Source organism: Tursiops truncatus, chromosome 18, assembly GCF_011762595.2.
Source record: "Tursiops truncatus isolate mTurTru1 chromosome 18, mTurTru1.mat.Y, whole genome shotgun sequence".
In the NCBI taxonomy this organism is placed as follows: Eukaryota; Metazoa; Chordata; class Mammalia; order Artiodactyla; family Delphinidae; genus Tursiops; species Tursiops truncatus.
This window is the reverse complement of record NC_047051.1, coordinates 11,547,842-11,571,342: the sequence shown is the minus strand read 5'-3', so window position 1 is coordinate 11,571,342 and position 23,501 is coordinate 11,547,842. Positions and strand designations below refer to the sequence as shown.

General features: G+C 39.3%; 1 protein-coding gene across 7 annotated transcripts in view; it reads right to left on the bottom strand.

The window, feature by feature from the left end:
* Positions 1-2,759: 2,759 nt before the first annotated feature.
* Positions 2,760-23,501, bottom strand: part of NBEA (neurobeachin) — a 623,898-nt gene continuing 603,156 nt past the window's right edge. For 5 of the 7 annotated variants that reach the window (XM_033843595.2, XM_019936759.3, XM_073795054.1 and 2 more), the window contains 8 exons: positions 22,411-22,603; positions 20,764-20,835; positions 18,710-18,865; positions 18,016-18,186; positions 10,120-10,221; positions 7,435-7,631; positions 6,495-6,646; positions 2,760-4,627 (listed from right to left, as the gene is read on the bottom strand). In XM_033843595.2, coding sequence (XP_033699486.1) covers positions 4,537-4,627; positions 6,495-6,646; positions 7,435-7,631; positions 10,120-10,221; positions 18,016-18,186; positions 18,710-18,865; positions 20,764-20,835; positions 22,411-22,603 — 1,134 coding nt within the window. In that variant the 3' untranslated portion in view covers positions 2,760-4,536. The remainder of the gene's footprint in view (positions 4,628-6,494; positions 6,647-7,434; positions 7,632-10,119; positions 10,222-18,015; positions 18,187-18,709; positions 18,866-20,763; positions 20,836-22,410; positions 22,604-23,501) is intronic. The other 2 variants (XM_073795053.1, XM_073795056.1) reach the window with 1 other exon arrangement.

Here is a 23,501-nt window from a genome sequence, read left to right as displayed (position 1 = left end):
AAATAAATAAATAAAATAAATTTTTATATAAAAAAGACACTTTGTGGAAAAAGTGCAATGCTGAAGGAGATAAATCAAAAAGAAAAAAAAAAAAGTGTAAAATACTATGAATGTCAGACTTGGGAGACAAGTGTTTAGGTAAAACCTCCTAAGTAAAATCAGTTATTTGAGCAGTATTGCCATGAATCTATGCACATTTTAAATGTATTCAACTATTTGTATTTTGCAATAAAGTCCTCTTAATTTTGTTACTCATTGTTCATGTTTCATGATGTCCTTTTTAATGTCCCTCTTATATTTTTAGTTATTTTATCTTTTACAGCAAAATTGCCTTATGGCCAATTAGTTATGTGGCAAAAATGTTTGGGGCAAAGATGCTTACAGCAAAGAAACCTACGGCAAAAATACCTAGAACTGGCTGTGACAGTAACTGGAGAATGGAGCTCTCTGGAAGGACCACAGTGCAGGGCGGTAGAGGCAACCTGCGGCTTTGGGTGTCAGGGCAGTGGGAAGAGGGAGGACCCCTGAATATTCCTGCCAAATTTGCCCAGGGGTCTGGGCTTCATCTATACATTTGTTAAAGCTACATTTACTGACAATCTACTCTGAATCCAACACTGCCCTAAGGATCCAAGATAAACGAGTTCACAGTCAAGAAGTTCACAGTCACAAGGCAGGAGAGGCTAGTAAGCTATGACAATACACTGGTCTGCAGTGACAGGGACATGCCAGGTATGAGGAAGTTAACCCAGGGGTCAGGAGGGAACACTTGAGCTGCGACTATGACAATAAGTAGAAGTGTGATGATGTTGCAATTTACTTTAAAATACCCAGTATAGGCAATGTGATAGTATGTAGTAATGTTCTCTGAATGCTAGGGGCCAGTTTCCCTGATCAGAAATTTACACTCCAGATCATTTAAATAGTAGAGTCTCAACATAAAGTCAAGGGCCAGAGCTCCAGCTTCCTTATCCCAAAGGAGACCAGAAGCTTTATTAGTTAGGATAGTGAATGTTAAGACTGACTTTTCAGTGGGGAAATTACTGACTCCTTAACTAGCATCACTGATGAAATTAAGGGTATTTCATAGATGTGAATTCAATCTACACTGGCTACAGTATTTTGGAGACTTTTCCTACTGCTCCATAGCCAGGGTATAAGAAACGACCGAGGTCTTTAGCCTGTACTCTTGGGGTGGTACCCAAGGCTTGATTCCTAAATGATTGGGTTGGAGGAGTCTGGTTGCCAATGGCATTACAAGACTAATGGGATCCTGCTTCCAGATGACCAGTGCATCTGCTTCCAGTGTATCTTCCATGTACAATGATTGTCAGATCACCGAAAAAGGCGCTGGACTTCCCAAGCTCACAGAAGACTTCTGTGAATGGTCTCACGCTTGCTTGCTTGCTTGCTTGCTAAAACGTGTTTGCTGAAGATGTGTTTCTACAATGTGGCAGAAATTGATCCTGAAAATTATTTTCATTATAACATAGTGAAGATGTGGGGTTTGGGGACTACCTTCACCTGCCAAAAAGCCTGCGAATGAGCAAATTGGTTTAGGTCAATTTGCAGCAAGGAGTGCCACCAGGTGGTGCAGATAAAGAGGAGTCCTCTGGGCAGGGAACACACTAAGAACCAAGGCACAGGGTAGATCTCAGCCACTGGTAGTACGTGGGTTTGCCTGAAGTGCAGGGTGTCAAAGGGCGGGGTAGATGAGACTGTTTCCCTCCTGGAGGATTTCTGTGCTCTCCTGAGTCTGGGCTTCATCCCTTACATTAATGTTGTCAACAATGTGCCCAGGGGTGACCCACATCAGAATCACCTGGGTGGGTGGGGCCCTAGATTCTGCTCATAGAAATAAGCTCCCCAGGTGATTTTTCACCCACCAGAGTTTAGGAAGACAAGGAAGCCATGGCAGGGTGCTGGGTAGTGGGATGACTGGGCTGGTGGTGTATTCAGACCCTCAGGCAGCAGTCTCATGGAGTATGGTGGGAGGGTTCTGATGTGAGGCCCAGATTCTGGTCAAGAGGTCTTGGTGACAGTCCAGGCAATGGTTCTGGAAGTGGGGCAGTCGGTTTAAAGAGGCCTTGAGGTAATGACCAGCCTGAGGAGTGATGGACGGGCTGTGAGAAGGGCTGGGTTGAGGGAGCCAGCCGGGCTGAGGATGACTGACAGACGTCTGGTTTGGGGCCAGGATGGAGAGTGACAGTAGCAAGGCTTTCTCAGGCTACTATATGGTTGTGTCGTTTTTGCCCCGAGAATGCAGATGGAAGCTTACCTGTGGTTCTGTTGCTCCCTGGGCCTGTCTGGAGCCCCCTCAGCGCGGCTCCTGTTACCTGCCTGCTCTGGTCAGCAGCTCCTCCACTCCCACCTGCGTCGTGCCTGGTCAACGATAAATTCTAGAAAGCGTAGTTCAAATGAAAATAGCACGATTTGCTAACTTTCATGTAATGGGCTGTTACACCCTTCACCTGCATTTAGTTTCTTTTAAATGAAACAAAAATAACCCCAAAAGTGGACTGTGCAGAAGAAATAACAAGAGCTGTTTCCCTCTGGTCACTGGTGCCCCAAATCCCTGCCAGATGGTCAAGCAGAGAAGCTCATGTTTCAGCAAATTACAGAACCTCATTAGGACTCTATTTCATGTTCTTAGATGCTCTAGGCCTTTATATGAGGTGACGTTGATTTCTTAAACTTGTATGACAACATAATGAATGCACATAAGTGAAGTGTCCAATGAAATGTGAAAAAATCGGTGAATTCTTTGCATATTTTATTTGTCTTTTTTTGATTTCCAACTCACACACATCTGGCATATTTTACATCTTTGCAATAAAACATGGTTACAATAGCTTAAGGAATTTATATATCCAAAATATTTCACCATGATCTCAAGATGAAATGAACTTGTCTTCCAGATGTTCATTATCCTCCCAATTCTAAGCTACAAACTCAAGATATTGCTTACAGCCTGGTGATGAATAAATTAATCATTACGCCGATTCCCCAGAATTTCAGAATCTCATAAATACAAACAACAATGAAGAAGGAATTCAGTGCTAAAACTTACTAGTACAAGGTGGATAACAAATAAGTAATCACATCAATAAATAATGATATGTTTCTGGTGCAAAGTGCCAATACAAAGAACCCATTATCTTGTTTTTATCTTTTTAAATAAATGACTGCAAGTGAGTGTAAATTCTGAGAAAATTACATTCCTGTAACATGCCTCATAGCCCTACCGACACAATATGTACATATCTATGACGATACAGTCACCAAATATACAAAGAAGAAACATGAATAAAGTGTATATACCCCTGGGTGTATAACTTGATCAGTACAATGTATGGAAAATCATTTGATAGCCATCATTGTATATCATAAAAGATGAAGTGCCTTAGGCTAAGAATGTGGCTTTAGGTGAAAATTTCACAAGAACCTAAAAGAATAACGCCAGTTATTGTTATAATAAAGTCTGACTTATTATTAAAGAAACTAAGCTATTCAAGAACCAAAGAGAGAGAGAGGGTGGGGGGGAAAAAAAAACAGCAAAAAAGTTAGCATCAGATTCTCCTCCCCTAATGTACACACGCTAAGCCAGCAGGATGATTCTGGAAGAGTTGTCCAGGAGTTGGGAAGTCATTACTATGGAACTAAATGGTCGGGACTCCTATTTATACAATAAAACCAGGACCTCATCCCTAAGCCCCCTTTCTGCTGTGTCTTCAAATTACGAAGGTTAGGGCTGAATTTTCTTTGTATCAAGTACCAAAATGGCAAATAATGGCTTAGTATTCAAATGCTTTATGAGCAAATTTCACTTAGAAGGGATGAATTTAGATTTAAAAGTGCAAAACTATGTATTTTGGTGAAAATGTCAAAAATTACTGATTGAGCCCAAATTCAGTCCTTTCATACAAGCTGTGTCCTTGCACAGATCGTACTATTTCCTAGTGTCAATGCACCTGTCCCATCAAGACTTCAGGATTAAAGAACATGCAAGTTGTAACTCCACAATAAAATTAAGAAATGTTTTGTTCTTTATACAAGGTTTTACTTTTACAAAAGTATCCCTTTAAATAAGATGCATCTGATGTACAAAGTATCAAACGTGTTTTTTTTTTTTTTTTTCTCAGCTTGAAAAGAGGCTGGAAATGGGATGCAGGTTAGGTTCAAAGCTTAAACTTTGTAACAACTGGACACAAGGTTCCTCAGAATTGTCAAAAGTCTCTTGTGACACGTCCTACTACCTTTTCTCAATAAACGACAAGATATGAAATAATTACCAAAACATCTCCTAATTCATATAATTTACATGATATAAGCTTGCTTGGTAGCAGCTGGTGTTCAGTAGTGAAAAAACACACAAAGTAAAATGGCTGCTGACTACAATGTACAGCTATTGCTGGGTGTGATGGAATGTACAAACGGAGGTCGATGTAGACGAGTTTTTTTCCACCAGAGATATTGCCTTTCCATGCAGCACTTGTGCTCTCAGCTTTAACTTGGCTTTTGGCTCTCCATTTGTCTTCAGTATCTGTTCTGATGCTCATAATGCCACCGATTAAAATCTATATTAAAAGCTACAATGCTACCAGAAGCCATGCCAGTGATCAGAGTCCTGGAAAAGCAGAGGCAGTAGTTAAGAGAGACACAAAATCACTGATGTGGTGCTACTTTACACTAAACAATAGCACGATCTCAAAGTTCACCAGGTTTTACTCTTGTGTGCCCTCAGGTAGGATTAAAATTTATTCTTGGTTCTCCTAGGAGAAGCTGAATCAATTCTGAAAACACCTGGACTGCCAGACCACATGTTGATTAACTTTAGATCAGACAACTCATCAGATAAATACTTTCTGAGTAGGCGTCCTCACTGTATGTTTATCTCTCAATTTGTAACTTATGTGCATATGCTACTGCTCCAACATATCAAGGACGTCATAAAACAACAATAATAATTGAAATTGAGGATGAGATTGAAAAAGAAACAGAAACAGTATCTTTCCTTGCTCCTCCTGGGAGACCACTAAGACAACTACAGCCTTGCCTATGCTCTCTCATCTACTCTCTCCCCCATACTGAGTGAAGGATAAAGATCTTACAAAACCTTTCCTGCCCTCTGCACCCCTTGAGAAGAGCTAATCACTTCCTTCTTCTGTTCCTCTGCTCCTGCTTCCCTCATAAACATTTATTATGATTATTTGAGCTCTTTGGGGTCAGTGATCTTGTTTTGTATCCTCAGGACTGTGCACAGTGTTTAATCTATGATGGTGGCAGCAAATGTTTGCAACATGAATACATGAATGAATAAGAATATCTGGGAGAATATTTAAACTACTTAAGAACACAAATCATTTCAAATACTTTAGAAACACCCATGTATATAAAATAATTACATGGTAAACCATTCCCATTTATGAATACGGACTACAGCATTTTGGAACACTTTTGGAACACTCTAATAATAATCTGCTTAAATTTTCTTTAAAACAGGTTGGGCTGCAGATCAAATACCCCTTCCCCAAACTAACTTAAATTCCATTGCTTTTCTTGATGACTTCAGTACCGTTTTACTATAGTGTGAAGATGCTTTGTTAAATTTACCATATAAGCCTTAACATTCATACTGTAAACCAATACTCTTATAAAGAATATACACATAGTTGAAATAAGTCGGTTAATAAGCTTTTCTTATTTCTGTTAAATATATAGCAAAAAATGAGAAATTACCATATTAAGATTATAGTTTTAATTTATTTTTTAAATTTAGAAATTTAGACTTTATATTCCAATTATTCTTTTCACTTTATAATAAACCCAAAGGCAAACTTTAGGAAATAACAAAATCTTGTTGCAAATTGAGGAACAGGAGAAAATCATATTACTTTGTCAACATTCCTGTCAATTCTTTCCAAGAAAAGATTATAGTGTCTTAGGGAAATACATAAAATACCACAAAATAACACAAATGGCAGATATGTGAATAAGAAAATGAGGGGGGCGGTGCTGGAGATTGTTTCAAGTAACGAGTGCCTCGTATTTTTAAAACAGAGGCCAGCTGTAGTCTGTACGTTGCATTTGGCTGCATTTAGCTAGATGTATGCCTCAAGCCGAGACTCTGCTAAAAAATATGTGTTTCTTTCACATAATGTAAGCCAGGCAGGCCTGTCTGAGACCAGGTACGGATGTGAGAACAGAGAAGCTGGTGGGGATAATTCTACATTTTGGGCAGTGTCTAGATGCGCCTGTTTTTCTTCAGACCCATTTCTTTCTTTTCCCCCCCTTATTCTCTTCCTCTGTTTCCTTCTTACCAGAATCCTTTCTTACAGTACTTACTCCTCTCCTCAATTTACCCTTCTCTGCACTAGTCTTTCTTCCATCTGCATGCTGGAATCTTCTTCAAAGCAGGTTTCACCCTTGGTAAAATGTTAAGAACTTTCAATGACAGTTCTTGAGCGATTACATTTCTCCCCAACATGGCTCACCTCTGGTCATGGGATAAGTCCATTGCTCTAATGCCAGCATCACATCCGGGGTAAATGTACAGCTGCTTGAAGTCACAGGCCTGCCAAACCTCCACCACGCCATTGTCCCCTCCGGTCACCAGGTTCTGGCCATCGCTACTCAGGAGAATGGCCTTTGGACAAGGGAGAAAAGCAACCATTTCTCTCAGTGTTTCCCAAAAGATCAGTGGGCACTACTGGAAGGCACTTAATACAAGTCCCTTGTCATTATTTTCTACTTTTAGCCACTTGTCCAAGTTTTCTAAAGTCCAATCCATAGACTTTCCAATGTGGAATTCATCAAAGTTCTTACATAAACAAAGCATCTGATTAAAACCAATTTAGGTTACAAAATAACAGAAGTCCCAAAGAGAATATTATCAGTCTAATCCAGAAAGAACTTGAGAATTAAGTAACATGATGTTTTGTTAAGTTCTGAATACTAGCTATATCAAGACTTTTAGAACAAACGGCAGAAGCATATTTAAAAGCTGTTTTTAATAATGATAAACCAGCAATTATAATTCATTTGTGAGTGATGGGCAATTTGGTATGTAATTTTTGGTCTAGGGTTCAGAAGATAAGATTCTTTGACAATAAACTCATTTTTAACGTCAGGGGAGTGCAACGCAGGAACAATTGTTTGTAAGAGGAGATTAGGAAAAAATCTCCTTAAGGGTCTAACCTCTAATCAAACTACAGCCATCACCTCCAAAGTCTAATTCACTGAGTTAGCTACTTGGGATTAAATGAGCTTTGGGTTTGTTCAAAGCATCAATCAACATGAATTCATATGCTTTTACAAACCAACACACATTTACCTGGATACCAGAGAAATTCTATTATGAGTCATTTAATGTAAAATAGTCAATCTTTAACCTCTTGGTTAGGTCCCCAGTTAGCACGGAACATGCAGATTTACCCGTGTTGAATCGTTGATCTCCATTTGAGCCAAAAGTTTCCCATTGATGCTGAAATTGCTGAATCGCCCTCGTTCATAGTAGATGATACAGTGGCCTTCACTGGAGACAGAGATCAAGCGTGGGAACAAGCAGTTTTCTGGTCCTTCGAGGGCTCTTAGCAAATCTCCAGTGATTGTGTGGACGAGGCAAGGGCCCTCTGCGGAGCGGGGAACAGAAAGGCCAGAGTCATTGGTGACGACCAGTCACGTATTAGCTCCCACACACCTGCAAACCGTACCTGAATAATACACTCAGATTTGTTGAAAGAAGGTAGAAAAGAAAAGAACTATGGTGGCAAGAGCAAAGCACTGATGTTAGATTTCAACAGAACAAGTACAGAGAACTGTTACATAACACACACGTGTCTTCCAAACTTTTTATCTAGGTCAGTAGTTGCTCTTTTCCTTCATGAGATAATATTCATTAAAAAAGGATACAGTTCATACATTACATGAGAATAAAAGACTGTATGTCAAAGTTTTCTCTTAATATGTGCTTAGAACTTTTTCTTTAGAAAGTTCAGGAGAATTATCAAAACAATCACTAATTTTCTTTAGTATCATCAAAATTTTAATTGTACCACATAAATACAATACTATCAAATAATAAGTTTTACCATTCTATAGTCTATACATAAAATGTAAAAGGCAAAATTAAGAAAAGGAATCCAGTAATTCAGACTGTAGGAACACTTTTTTCTTTTTTAAATAAATGAAGAGTGAGGCGAGAATGTAAAAGTAGTATGGGGAGTGACTTATTTTTTCTCAGGTAGAAATTTTAAGATAAAACATTCAGTAGTCAAGTTCAGACAAATAATTGGTTAATGTAGTTTGGTATTACCTGTCCCCCAGAACCCCCAGAAAAACTGCATAAAACCATGCACGAATTACATTCTTATGTTTCAAACAATTGACTTCAGTAGATACAAATTTTACAAGTGACATTATAAGGCTATACCTAAATGTTTTCCTGATTACTAAAGTAATAGACGTGCATTCCAGAAAATACAAAGAGTTAGAGAAAAAAAATAGCAATCACTTCTAGTACCAACCATCAGCTACAGAAAATTAATGTTTCTCCCTATGCATATTGTGTCTCTTGCTTTCCTTCCCTTTCCTTTTTTTCTTTTTTTTTTGCTTTACAGAACAGAATGATATTACATGTTATTTCTAAGACAGACATTAAAAGACATTTAGTGAAAATATCCTATGTGTCCCTCCCGGGGTTATTTATTCTTAAGTACGAAAACACAGTGTCCCTGCCTTCAGACATTATACCCATTATCTCTAAAGCGGCCAGAATAAGCTCCTATAAGCCAAACCTGATCACCTCATCGCCTTGCTGACGCCAATGGCTCCCCACTACACTCAAAACAAAATACTTGTGCCGCGGGGGCCCCTCACCTCTTCAGCCTTTGTCTCCTTACGTCCGCGGTGTCCTCACCACACTCGGCCCCTTTGGTTTTCTTTCAGTTTCTCCTAAGCATTAGGCTCCTTACTGCCCCGGAGCCTCCCGTGGAGAATTGGTATCTCAGCCAGAATTAGAATCCAAGTTTCCTGACTTTTCCCGAAACAGTACTTTTTCCACAAAAAGTCAAAAGAACTAAGTCATCGTATTTCCTTTCCCATCTACCACTACACAGTCCCCAGCCTTGAGAAGAAAATGACTTGTGGAGGGGGTTGGATCCAAGGCTGTGTCTGATGAGCAGCCTGAGCCCCCCCATGGACACCACCATCACGGATATCTTCCCCTTGTCTTTCATTTCTTTTATTTCTTTTTTTTTTTACTATATTTTTATTTTTGGCTGCGTTGGGTCTTCGTTGCTGCACGTGGGCTTTCTCTAGTTGCGGCAAGCAGGGGCTACTCTTTGTTGCCATGTGAGGGCTTCTCATTGCGGTGGCTTCTCTTGTTGTGGAGCATGGGCTCTAGGTGTGCGTGCTTCATTAGTTGTGGCACATGGGCTCAGTAGTTGGGATTTGTGGGCGCTAGAGTGCAGGCTCAGTAGTTGTGACACACGGGCTTAGCTGCTCCGTGGCATGTGGGATCTTCCTGGACTAGGGATCGAACCCATGTCCCCTGCATTGGCAGGTGGATTCTTAACCACGGAACCACCAGGGAAGTCCCCTCCCTTTGCCTTTTTTTTTTCTTTTTTTTTTTTGCGGTACGCGGGCCTCTCACTGTTGTGGCCTCTCCCGTTGCGGAGCACAGGCTCCGGACGCACAGGCTCAGCGGCCATGGCTCACGGGCCCAGCCGCTCCGCGGCATGTGGGATCCTCCCGGACTGGGGCACGAACCCGTGTCCCCTGCTTCGGCAGGTGGATTCTTAACCGTGGTGCCACCAGGGAAGTCCCCTCCCCTTGTCTTTTAAATGTTATCTGTAATGACTGCATATATGGGTGTGCTGCAGTTTAATTTATCAGTGTTCTGCCTAGAATGCTGGTGAACACAAAGTACTACATAATATTTTATATCTATTTTATATTAGTACTAGTAAGTATTAATAATAAAACTAAGCAGCTACAAAAAACCTAGGGATTACATTTGTCTATGGAGAGCCTCCTAAAGGAAATAAATCATAAATCATGGTTAACTTGTGAAAATCGTATAGTGTTTAAAGACCGAAAATGAAAGAAATGTCTTCTGACCTTTAGCACCACTGATAACAAGTCCAAGTTCGGCACAGACAGAAACACAGACAACTTCATGGTCATGGCCCGTGAGGACAGCTCTTGGTGCAGGATAGTCACCTGTAAAGGAACAGCAGCGGTGAGTCACTACAGACCAATGGCGGGAATGAAGAGCTATGCCATTAAATTGAACGTTAAAAATAGCAATCATTGTTTAGTAAGGGCATTTATTAGCTGTGTGACCATGAGCCAGTTACTTAACCTCTCTGACCCCCTTTCTCATATCTTAGAGAATATTGTGCCTTTTTAAAGAGCTCCGTGTTTTTCTCTTCTGTTCATTCTGCTTCACCTGGTCGTTGAGTCTGTGATCTTGCCCTTATGGTGCCTGAGACCCCGCATGCTGGCCTGTTTTCCTCTGTGCGCTCATGTTCTGGACGGGGTTGAACCACCGCTTCCTCATCATGTCTCTCAGAAAAACATCCTATGCTTTGGTCTCGGCGATGCTGCTCTTTCTGAGAGCTGCCCCCCGGGTTGCAATCCCCCAGCCCCCACTGTAGAGGGGGCAGTGGGGGAAGTGAATGTCAAAGGGATGGCACTTGTGTCCACCTCCTGGGCAGCCCCTCCCTTGACTCTGATGTGATGCCACGGCCCTGAGTAGCTGGACTGGTGCTCCGATTCCCTGCCCCACAGTGGCAGGAGGGAAGGCATCAATAGATCGTGGAAAATTCTGGGAAGACGGTGCATAACTAAAACGCCCTACCCAGCAAGGCACCCAACACTCTTCCCCTCTGCCAATATCTCCTCCTTCAGACCCACCGGTCTTCTGTCTCTCCAGGAACTGCTCACAGTTTTCTGTGACTTTCCTCAGATCCATCATGTGAGCCCCCACTTTGCTTCTGAGGCATTTCTTACTTAGATGGAGTATGGGAGGGAGAGCTGAAAGCCCACGTTAGTTGTGATTTTATTCTAAATTTATGTATCTTGCTATAATGTGTTTGAGTATTGGCAGAGTATCCTCTTAGATTTGTCAGCAGTCCTAGATTTGTCCGAAACATATTTATATGATTTATAAACTTATGCTTCACAGATGCCTTGAGTTCCCTGACAAAATGAAGATTAATTATTGATAAGATTTTATGTGTAATATCATCTTTAATTTTTCTAAGTGATTATTTTATCTTGGAGAGACTGATGAATTAAAAATCCTGCAATTATATGTTTAATACAATTTATGTAGAGTTTTCTAAACCTTTCCCTTATATGCTACAGAAAAAGTAAAAAGCAATCTAGTTCTACTGCAGGGAATTTAAAAAATGTATAAAAATATTAAAAATTTTCCTTATGTATGTAATATATTTTATATTAGAAAATAAAGTTTTTCAAAGGTTTACCTCTGATTTAGAAAGCTTAAAATGTTCTATTTTTCATTACAATTTCCCCAGATCATTTGAATAAACTGTGAAACTTAACTATTAGGGGATTTTGTAGGGCCCCTGAAAGCACTGTTTCCCTCTTTCAACTATAGAAAAGTAAATAAAATGTTATTCAGGGGTTTTGAGCTGGAGAACCTGCAGCAGGGGGAAAGCGTATTTCCTATATTTCATTTCATTGTCAGGGACAGATGTCACACACCCCAACAATCATTCAAAATCCTAGGAATATTCTGTCACTGTCACATCAAAATTGATGGATGTAGCTACGGGTTAAAGGGCCCTGCACAGAGGGAGGTGCAGGTGAGACCTCTCCTCTAAGGACCATAGCACCACTGCCCTCCTTCCCTAGTCATTTCCTCAGGAGAAGAGCTTTCTGGGTGATGGAATTACTATGAATGATGAACAAACACGTCCAATTTTGAGATTCCTTATAGGCAAGCATTTGGAAACTCCAAATATAAAAGTCTTATAGTAAACAGATTCCACCTCATTTTTATCACAAGATATTTCAATATTCTCAAAATGGATGATGAAAAAAAGTGCAAAGGTGTTAGATGCTGCTATCCACAGAGAACTGACAAGGAGAGCATTGTCAGTGTGATAGTCTGTGGCTTTCAGAGAAAAGATCAAAGTAAAGATTGCTTATGGTTCTTATTATTTTCAACCTCATTTATGGGACTACTAATATGCAGGGGAAGCTTTGGTCCTTCTGAATTGGAGCTAAACAAAAACAGCAGAGTTTTTCTGTGAACCTCAGTGCAGTTCTGGGGGAGTCGGAAAATGAACCTCTTGATGATGTATGACATTCAGGTTTTATCTGTGACCTTTGCTGAGTCACTGAAGAATCACTGTAGAAGGTATTTTCATTCACATTTATACTATATAAAAATGATGGATTTTTGACTTGAAATCCCAGAACAAAAGATTTCAAAGGGTGCAGCAGTTTCATCACTACTCTGATTTCAAGATTTATTTTGAAAAAATTATGTTAGACATTTGCTGGGGTAGCTCAGAAAAACTTAGTTTGTGAGGAATTCCTGTTGAGGTACTGTGTCTTCAGCCACCTGAGGGCTGCTGCAGAGGTTTCTGGCCCAAGCGCCAGAAACACCTGGGCCTGCATTTTCCACAGGTCACAAGGTAATCCACATAAAAACATTCCGTGGGTTGGAAAACGTCCCATGATGTGGTTTCATTTTATTACACAATCACAGAGTACTTGATGAAAAATAGAAGATCGATACAAACCTATTTATTCACTGACTCTAAGTTGTTCTTTTTCTTCTTCAGAGAGGACGCTGACCACATTTTCCCCTGAGCCCTGCTGTTTCAGGGCAGATCTCTTCCCTTGAGGTCCTGAACCTGGATCTAGGCCACAGTACCTTACTGTCCTACCATCTCCTTCCCCAATCAATAGTATAATGCACCTGCCTTTCCCAAGGAGGTACAGGTTTCTGCATGATGCCCAGAGAGCCCGCTGGTATAGATCCGAGGCTCCCTGATCACGAGAACATATTAGTCACTCCTGTTTTTTATATTGCTTCTGACCCAGGACAAAGACCCCTGCAGCCTTGGTTCCGTAAAGGGGAAGGAAAAGCAGAAACTCAGTGGCAAGCAGCACCCTTCTTAGTCAGGAACCCTATAGTGTCTCCTAACGTTGGGCTGAGGGAGTGGGAGGGCTGAGAGGTCTCCTGCAGAATGGGCCCCGTGTTAGGGATGCTACATTATAGACGTTATCTTTTGGCCCTCAGAAAGCTCTACGAGGTAAGAATTGTTACACATGTAACTATGCTTCCTCTCAAAGTTAATGAGAAGAGGTTTAACATTTACTAAACCCTAGTTAAGATTCCTTGCTCTGAGAAGTGAGACAAACTCATCATATATATATATATATATATATATATATATATATATATATATATATACACACACATATATATATAATATTATATACATAAAATATCTTCAGGCTATTCTTTGTTCACGCTTTCTTCATCCCCTATAACACCACTGGTCAGTGGTGGCTGTGGAGCTGGGCACCAGGATGGTTGTTTTAAAAGAAGGCTGGATGCAGACAAAGCGAGGGATGTGATTTGGCAGATGTTTAGTGACAGGTTGGGGCTGGCGGGAGGGTCAGTGTCCAGAGTTGAAGAGAACACAATGGGAGCCCAGGGAAGGGATGTGTGCACAGCTGGAGTCTCCTTTTCAATGGGCTTCTTGTTTCATAGTTTGTATAATTCTCAAACGTGAGCTGAAGACTTGTTTTTCAAAAGTGAAATAGAAAAAGCATGAAAACAATGTCATACATATTACTCAATGCATATTTGTAGATTTGATTTGAAAAGATGAACAGTAAATTCTCTTGCAAAGTTTCCTGTGGTTATGATATGATTTTAAAAATGTCAACAAACTCTCTATCAGGCATGTTATATCTGGTATAAACATTAAAACCACACACTTTACAAGCCGACTGGATTTGGAGCCGAGGTCCCAATGTATTATAAGTGTCTGCTGAAGAGACAATGTTGACTTGCCCCTCTTGTGACTATCTCGTTGGAAGCTACAGCACGTAATGAGAAATGTCAAGTCCCAAGATCAATGAAATTTGGGGCTCTGGGGATTCAACAGGAATAGCATTGATCCTTTTAAAGAACACCAGTCAGAGACGGGCTGTAATATATTGCGAAGAAGGGCTCAGGAGGATAAAGAGCCAAGTCCAAGATACCTACCTGACAACAAATTCAATCAGCTTTTAGCACAGATTGCCTGCTCTGCTCTCCTTCTTTTCATGCGATAGCCTGCTTCCAATTAAAGTGCGCAAATTAATTTTTATCACTTCCAAATTAGTTTCAGAATTTGTGTAAAAGTCTGTTTCAGATGAAAGCATCTGTCCCTCACATCTCTGTAATTCTGTTATCTAGTCAGGGACCTAGTTTACATCTACAAGAAAACTGTCTACGTTCACAGTCACAAGTTTGAAAGAGTAACAATGAATATTAGCATTAAATATATTAATAAAACTACTATAATTCAGTTGGAACCTCTGCCAGGTAGCCTCTGCTTGTTTCTTTTATGGTCTAAAAGTCTATAATAATCTGCTTACACATTTTCATTGTCTTTGCGGCAAATCCATTAAAACTATAAAGATAATTAGAAAAAGATTTATTTATGAGATGTCCAAGTTAGTCACAGCAATATATGTGACACACAATGAAACCATTAACTCTTTCAAACCTACCTAAAAAAATTCACAAACGTTACTTATTTTTTCTCTGTGGCACTAACAGAGCCAGCCATTAAAAAATAAGGATGACAATGCAAAAGAAACATACATATATTAAAGCACCTGAGTTTACCCTGAGGAAGTTTTAGTGATGTGCACATAGGGTGAGTAAATGAATCCTATTACGTTATGGTGTTGTGCTGGATAAATATGATTCAGCCTCTGACACACAGAGCAAATTCAATGTCCAAGACCAAGTCCTGAATTCTAACAGCTACTGGGATATTACGTTTCATGCTAGGACTTCCCCCTTCAAGTCGAGGTTAATATATACAGCCCTCGAAACCTAAGGGCGTTGTGTCACACATTTTAATATGAATTTAGACATAACTAGCTTTTCGGTCTTGTGTAGCAATGCATTATGAGACAGAAAGAACATATAGCCCGATTCTCTGACCTGTGAATTGGTAGCTAGAATAAAATAAAACAGGAAAAAAAAACCCAAAACCCTTTCCCTTCATTTTGTGAGTTTTCTGACCGCAAGGACTACATCTGTGTCAACACCCATGGCCGATCCCTGATGTGGCAGTCAATTCAGTGTGTGCTCTGACTGCCTTTGCAAAAGCTGAACTGACCAAAATATATGGTCTCTCTAGGCATGCCTACATGAGCTGCTAGGTCGGCTGGTTTCACAGACTGAGTCACAAATCAGTCAAGTTAATCAAATACTAAATATGACTAATTATTATTTTTTACTGTGTTTTACTATTATGATTTTTACTATCCGTATGGCAAAAAGCTGAAACCAGTTTTTACATAATCATCAATTTGTGCCCAAGATGTAATGTTAAGCATTTTGTAGATACAAATACTTATGACACTAAATATTATCTGATAGCAATTCAAGACTCATGTAATACTCAGTATATTCAGTACTTCCAAGCAGGACAGGCAGTTTTGTGGTCATAATATAGGCTTTTTTTTTTTTTTTTTTTTTTTTTTTTTTTTGCGGTACGCGGGCCTCTCCCGTTGCGGAGCACAGGCTCTGGACGTGCAGGCCCAGCGGCCATGGCTCACGGTCCTAGCCACTCCACGGCATGTGGGATCAGCTATATGCATACCTCATAGCAGGACATTGTATTATCTTCTCTGCTACCAAATGGTAGTTTTTAAGAAATGAATTCTCTTTTTGGAAATATCATTTTCATCATTTTTGAGCTTCACTTTGAAGATGTTAATTAATTGGATTTAAAACCCTATTCTGCTTCTTTAAATTTTTTTTCTGTCTAATAACTTCTAATTTGTGTCAATAATGGATGGAAGATACCACACAGCCCTGCTGCTCAGTTCAACTTTTCTTCTTATGAACACTACACTCATCTAAAAGGAAAAAAGGAAACTGGGAAGTACGTAAAAATACAATTAGATAAAATACATGTGATAATGTACCATGCTTAAAAATAATAAAATATAATAATAATAAAGTAGATCAAACATTTTTTACATACACACACACACATATCCTGCTAAAAATGAAGTTTCCTTTTTTAAGGATACGGTTTTAAAAAAGAGAGTAAATAAGGAGGTTAACTTACTAGTATTTAGAGTATGATATTCGGTTTAATGTACAATTGGTAGCTAATTAGTTGAGCTGGTTGGAAATCAAGCAACACTGAACTGAATATGTGTTTTCCTCAAACCAGTATCACAACTTAGTTCACAACTTAGAGCAGAGGCACTTTCTCTTATTCAGTATCTACACTAAGAGACACTACTTCATAATACACTTTTAGTTTCTTCATTTACTGTTCTTCACCTCTAGCTATGGGAAACAAGAATAAGTCACCTGGTCATCTAGTTCATTCTCCTACCACCTTTATATATATATATGTATATACATATACATATATGTGTGTGTGTGTGTGTATGTATGTATACACACACACACACACACACACACACACACACACACACACATACACACACACACACACATATATATATATATATATATATATATATATATATATGAAGCTTTCCATGCCCAGCTCTCTCACAGGCTGGAAGGGGGCCAGCCATGTAGTTACAACACAGCATCCTGTACACGTCTTTTCTTCTCTACTTTTATAGTATTTCAGTGGCAGGTGCACAGCATTCCTGGAAAATTCCTATCTCTGTTTCATCACAAATATTCCCAAACTCATGTTTCAGTTTATTTTAAAGTACTGTTAAAGCTGTGCCCAATGTACAAATCATAATTAGAATAATCCTGGTTTAGGTACTTGCCATTATCAACACCTTACAGAAACCATTCTCTATTTTACAGGAAACATGTGTATGTAAAATATTGAAAGCTTGGTAATTAAAGACAGTAATTATTTCTAGGAAATGCCTTATCCAGTTCTTCAGTCATTCAACGATATTTATTGAAAACCTATTATTTGTGCAACTATGCCAGGAACCAGAGACTTAAGATGCAGAGAGAGGGACTTATGGTCCACTTCAGTGTTTCCTCAGAATAGCAGCTCCAAGGAATAGTAACTGCTCTTCCACGAACACAATGTTCCATGGAAAACATGTTTGAGAAACTGTGGGTTATCAACAGCTTTATTTGTGTAAGGCTTTCAGAGCTCACATAGAAAGTAAGAGTATATGTGGTGTTTTCTAAAATTGTTTTACTCTGGAGTCCCCCCATTTTTCTCCTACAGGATATTTTCGGGAGCACTTTTGAATAAAAAACACTCAGGAATCACACCAAGCAAAGAAAGCATCTTATTCAGTTTTGCCTCACCAGGGTCTAATCTGAAGGGGGTATTTCAGTCATTGTCAAATAAATAAACAGATATTTACTACACCCCATGGTAGAAAGCAGTAAGTGTCCTCTTGAGGCACAAATAAAACATATGGAAATTCAGAGAAGGAGAGACTACACTTAGCTGAGAGAAATCATACGAAGTTGAATGGACCTGATGACACGGAAGGAAATTTTGGAAGGATGGGGACATTTGGAGACTGGGGAAGGGCTGCTGAGCACAGGGTCAATGTGAGGGGATCTGGGAGTTTCCTCAGGCTGAAGGTTATAGTGGTCGCGCTTTAGTACACCTTGAATATAGCCACATTCCAACGTAGAGGTTTGCTGCTTAAGCTCTCGTATTTTAAAACACTTACAGAACCAGCAAAAACTATTAGGAAAATTAAAAAGAGCAAAACATGTTAAAATGAGTTCTTAGTCTGGTAGGACAATTCTAGACAAATACTTACTGCTGTTCGGGTTGTCTCCTATGATATGGTGTCGCCCACTCCAGTACCAGAGAAGCAGGGTAGCATCTCGAGACCCAGACACGATGTAGCAGTCCCCACCTATGTATGACTCAGACCTGGCCAAGCACGTCACCACATCCCAATGGCCAAATACAATCTGAGTTAGCTTCCCTGAAACACAGAAATGGTAGGTCAAATTCATTGGCTATTTTTCTTTAAATGGTAATAAGCTTAACTTTACTAGATTTGTGAAAAGTGAATCTATAGACCCGCAAATTTACAAGGTAATTTTGTAACGAAATCTAGCTACAGATTTGGTTTCTTGAATTGCTTCTGAAAAAGTGATACAAGAATGTCACTTGGGACTTCTTAAGAAAAGAACATAAAATAACACAATCTTGATTTTTTTTCAGGGTTGGGCCAGACTAAGGGGAGGTTTAAGGTCTTTTATTGGACCGGATTTGTGGGAAGGGGACTGTAGTGCCAGTTGTCCTATGAACTCAGGGCTCAGCTCACACTGAAGTTCAGAGTGGATACAATTATAAGTAGTCATTTACTTACAATGTGAGCATTTGATTTGAATCTCGGCACCCAAGATGAAAATGCCTACGTTATTAAGTATGATTTCATATGAAGCTTTAGGTGTCACAATTGGCATTTTGAAGAGGATAAGGTATTTCATAGCTCAGTTTACCTGTTTCTGTAGAATAAACTCTGAAGCTCTTATCCCAGAATCCACAGATAAGAATATAGCGATTGTCGGCTGTGACCACAAAACAATGGGCGTTGATTTGTATGCTCTGGTCAACAAGGTCTGTGATCTGCCGTTTGTTCACACCAGAGTTATTGGCTAAACATAAACAGAAAAAGAACTTTAAAGAAAGATTCCACAAGAGTTTCACCAACCACTTATAGAAGGAATACTTTTATGCTTCATTTACCTAGAAATGGGTTCTTAAGGCTATAAGATTATTAAGATTTTAACATTTCCCCATGAGAAATGTAAACTCTTTAGTAGCAGTGATTATTTATGACCTGTATTATATATTAAAAACTTGTTGGAAATTTAAGTTCTCCACCGATATGAGGAATTCAAGATGTGAATTTACAACATAATAAAAATACTTAAATGCACTAAATTCAATAGATGTTCACCCTGCACAAGTTCATTGGTGTCCAACAAGTTCAATAATAATGAGGAATAAATATTGTATGAAGTGTGTTACATAAGGAAAAAAAATGTCTTAATATTTGCCTCCATCTGTCATTTTCTGATGGCATTTACAATTCACGTGAAAAGAAGAAAGTAGGGATTTGTGGGAGGGGTGTTGTTATGTAGGCAGCCCCTCAGGGAACTTTAGGTCAGCAGCTTAAAAGACCTGGATTGTCAACAAACAGAAACCTTTCCAGAATGGTCTGGCAGGGGAGGAGAGGAATAAGAAAGATGGGAGAGGGACTGGGGAGGAAAGAGACAGGCAGAGAATCAGTGGGTAGCACTGGGATTGAATCTGAATAAAGTCAGAAACTCAGACACACCATCTGATTTCCCTGGTGCCTGTCTGTATGCCAGCCTGTCCCTTACGCCACGCCGTCCTTTCAGGCTAAATCCCTGGGCTGAATTCTTAAACAGAAAATGCAGATGTAGAAGATCAACATCACTTTCTAACACCAATTAAATCTAAGTGCTACTATTTGTGGATATCTACTAACACTAAAATAGTAATTACTAGAGAAGGTAAAAAAATAAAAAATAATTTTAAAAACAGCAAAGGAAAAGAAAAGCAAACATCCCGAGTCACTTGAAAACTATGTAATTGGTCCTTGATTAATTAGAATACAGCTATTAATTTTTCCATAGTTACACTCCAGCTGTACGTGACACTGTCGATGTCTTTTCAGCAGAGAAACAGCTAGACCTCAACTCAAAAAATATTCCTTGTCCTAAGTGTATATTCTCCCAAAGAAATGTTAAGTGCTATTTTGTGTTGGAGTATAAGGAACTAACCCAAATGGCTGTCCCTCATCCTCTTTCTGGGTTCAAAGATGTAGGGTGGATTAATCTAAGAAAAAAATACCGTAACTTGTGTATGGCTTTATAATTTTTCGTATCATGTTCAATTTTTTTCTAATTTAGTTCTCATAAGATCCCATGAGGACAGGCAGAACAAACATGATTAGGAACCATATTGCAGACATGAAACTGAGGCCCAGAGAGATTAAGGCACTTGCTCTGGATCACACAGCTAATAAATGTGTATGTGATTATTTTAAAATACTTGGAATATCTGCTGCAAATAGTTATAGCTCCCAAGTTTGCAATTCATATGAAACCTTTAATCAAAAAAATGTTTAGCTCTAGTGAGTGGAGATTTCCAGAAAAGAAATTCTTTAGTATTAGTTTTCTTTAGTAATAGCTTTGAGTCCTTATATATTTCAAATAATATAAAGTTGTTAAGGAAGAGTTGAGGCTGAAAGAAAGAACAGTTTGGAATCATTTGCGTTGTTTAGAACCAACCTAAGTGACCTCCTAAAATACCAAGAAAATGCCACAAATAATTATTTTAATACCAACAAATTCTTAGATGGCATGTTATGATTTGCACAGCTCCTTGATGGTAATCTGATGTTATCTGCACATTAATTTGTGGCAGAAAAAACTATTATTCAACTATCATTTGTGATAAATAGCCACATAGGTATCTGTGGAGAGGCAGCATCCATGAAAATGTATTTTTGTTGCTAACGTACCAATGAGTGGATCCATTTCAATGGGAAGATGATGGGCTTGATCCAAGGAGTAACCTGGAGCTCCTCTGAGGCCTAAAGATTAATTAAAAGAGAAAATGACCATAAAGTTCTCAGAAAGGAATTTCCTAACAAGCAGTGTTTTATAATGATTATACAATATATATATTTGCTTAAAAATTATTTGGTAAATTACTGCAAGAATGATTCAGTCACACTACATGTTTTTGTAGACAGTCTTAAAAAAATCATCACAATGGGGACTGCTAGTCTCCACTTAAGATGGAGAAAGCTGGGAAGAGTGTTATCCTAACAAGAAGAAAAAGCTAGATAAAGTGGAAGATTACAAAATTTCTTGAACCCATCAGAGAGCTGAAATCTAAGAAAAGGTCTTGCCTACAAGTAGGGATGGGTATGGGCACAGGCCCACCTGGGTCAAGGCAGAGAGGAAGACGGGGATCCCATCTAAGTGGGCCTTCTTTCAACAGATGACAAGTCAACTGAAGGTACAAAATTGAGCCACACCTAAAATCTTAACCTAAAAGCTACTTTCAGAGGATCAATATTTGGAGCTTGACTGAATTCATTAGTCATAATTTTTTACATGGGGTTATATAACATATAAAACTTTTAAACAATTCTAAAGAAAGATCAATTCTTTATAGTTTCTTTCAATACAAAACATTTCTAGAGGCTAAGACTCCTGTGAATAAAGTCCTATTTTTAAAAGATGTCTGCTGCATATTTCTGATTGAATGGAAGTCGTTCTACCTCATGTTGAAAATATCGCCAACAACCATAAAATAGGGGCATTTAGAAACTCTTAGGAGATTAAGCTAAAAGTCGTTTGGTTTTTCAGAGTGATGCAGAAGTCAGTAGAATAGAAAGATTCAGGTGAATTCGGCGTGTCTCATCATTCAGTCTTAGAGACATGGGAATCCTTGGGTTTCCAGGGAGATCTTAAGTGATGAACTGGGCCAGCTAAACCAATTAGTCACATACATTCCTGTCCTGGCTAGATAAGTATCAATATGTCTAATTTTTATGACAGAATTATATCACTTCAAGATATACTGGCTGGAAACTTCAGGAATGAGTTTGGAGAAAACACACGTGAAATCACTGAACAATTTAGATTTTGTCTTTTCTCAAAGACTCTAAGCTCCACAGAGAGAGCCATGCTGTTCGTCTTGCTCACTGTTGTACTCCCAGTGCCCAGGACCACTGACACAAAGTGGTCATTCAGATATTTCCTAAATGAATTAATGAAGTGGAAGAAAGAGGATTTGAAACCATCATCTAGAAAATCTAGATTCAAAATCACTTTTGTTTAATATGGGATAAAAATGTTTTTTTTTTTTCTCCTGGTGGGGCAGGGTGGGAGGACCTGAATTATCTGCAGGACTGCTTCAATTTGTCACGTACTTATTGGATACTTAACCATTAGCCAAGCATTCTGTGCAGCACTGAAAGACAGCAGCAGTGAATAAGACAGACAAGAGTTAATCAGTTAGGTTCGGCAATTATGTACTCTGCCGCTTTCTGCAGTTCATCTGGCACCCTTGCTAGCCCGCAGCACGCCTACCCTACCCTACCTGAAGCGCAGCTTCTAAGAACCCGTTAGTAAGGGGCTCCCTTAGGTACACATACCCACTGTGTTGTGCCATCGGTTCACTGCAAACAGTCTGCTGCAGGTCACGGTCACCACCGCAGGGATGGTCAGGTGGGGGAGCGTGTTGGCTGCCACATGCGTTACTGGAGAATTTGATGGAAACTTCAGCACCATGATCACATCTTGCTGCATCTGATCTTTAAACATGAGTGGACTCTGTGGAAGGAAACACTGTTGAATAGAAAGGGAAGAGAGCAAACAAAAGGAATGACACAGTTAGTGAAAGCTCGGGGGGAGAATGAAATTAACACAGGCTAGCAAGGGCATAAACCAAGAGCCGAGCAGTCGGCACTCTGGTCTGAGAGGGTGGCACAGAGAAGCGAGCAGGGACTCCTCGAAGTCGCCGGGAGGACACCCGCTTATTAAAGACCAGCCGCAATTTAGGTACCGCCAGACGATGTGAAGAGTTGGAGATACGTCCACATGACGGAGCGTAATTATTCAGTGCAGTTACAACATCAGTTTGGTGGAAAAATCAGTCAAGTCAGTTACTGACACTGTTTACATGAAATATGCAGTGAACTGATTCTTTCATTTTTTACCTGGTTGATCTGGGGTCATGGCTACAGTCTAAATAATTAAAATATCACAGCCTCCCTTGTCAGCGCTGTGTGTGCATTTCTGCTGCGGCTCTGATGACTATGGTCTCCTTCCCCTGCTGGATGGTGAGCTTCCTGAGGGATAACACTCTCTTTTCTTTTTTAATCTTTGTTTCTCAATCATCTAGCATATGACTTGATAGAAAGTAGACACTATAAGAACTACTATTTAGTACTATAAATTACTATAAACATGATTACATAAAAGACACAAAATAGGGATGCTGGGAATAACCATTATTTAGCTTTCATGCATGTTTTGTAATTGTTCACTATTATATATACACATATATATGAATCCTCTGCCACACAAACTTAAAAAGCTTATTTTCTTTATAAACAGTTCCATGCCAATTTAGTCTCTAACAATTTCCCCTAGGAGAGTAATGAGTTCTGACTGGGCATTTCTCCAGGATAAATATTTTTATTATCATTATTAAACAGAGAAAACTAACAGGGGAATACAACTC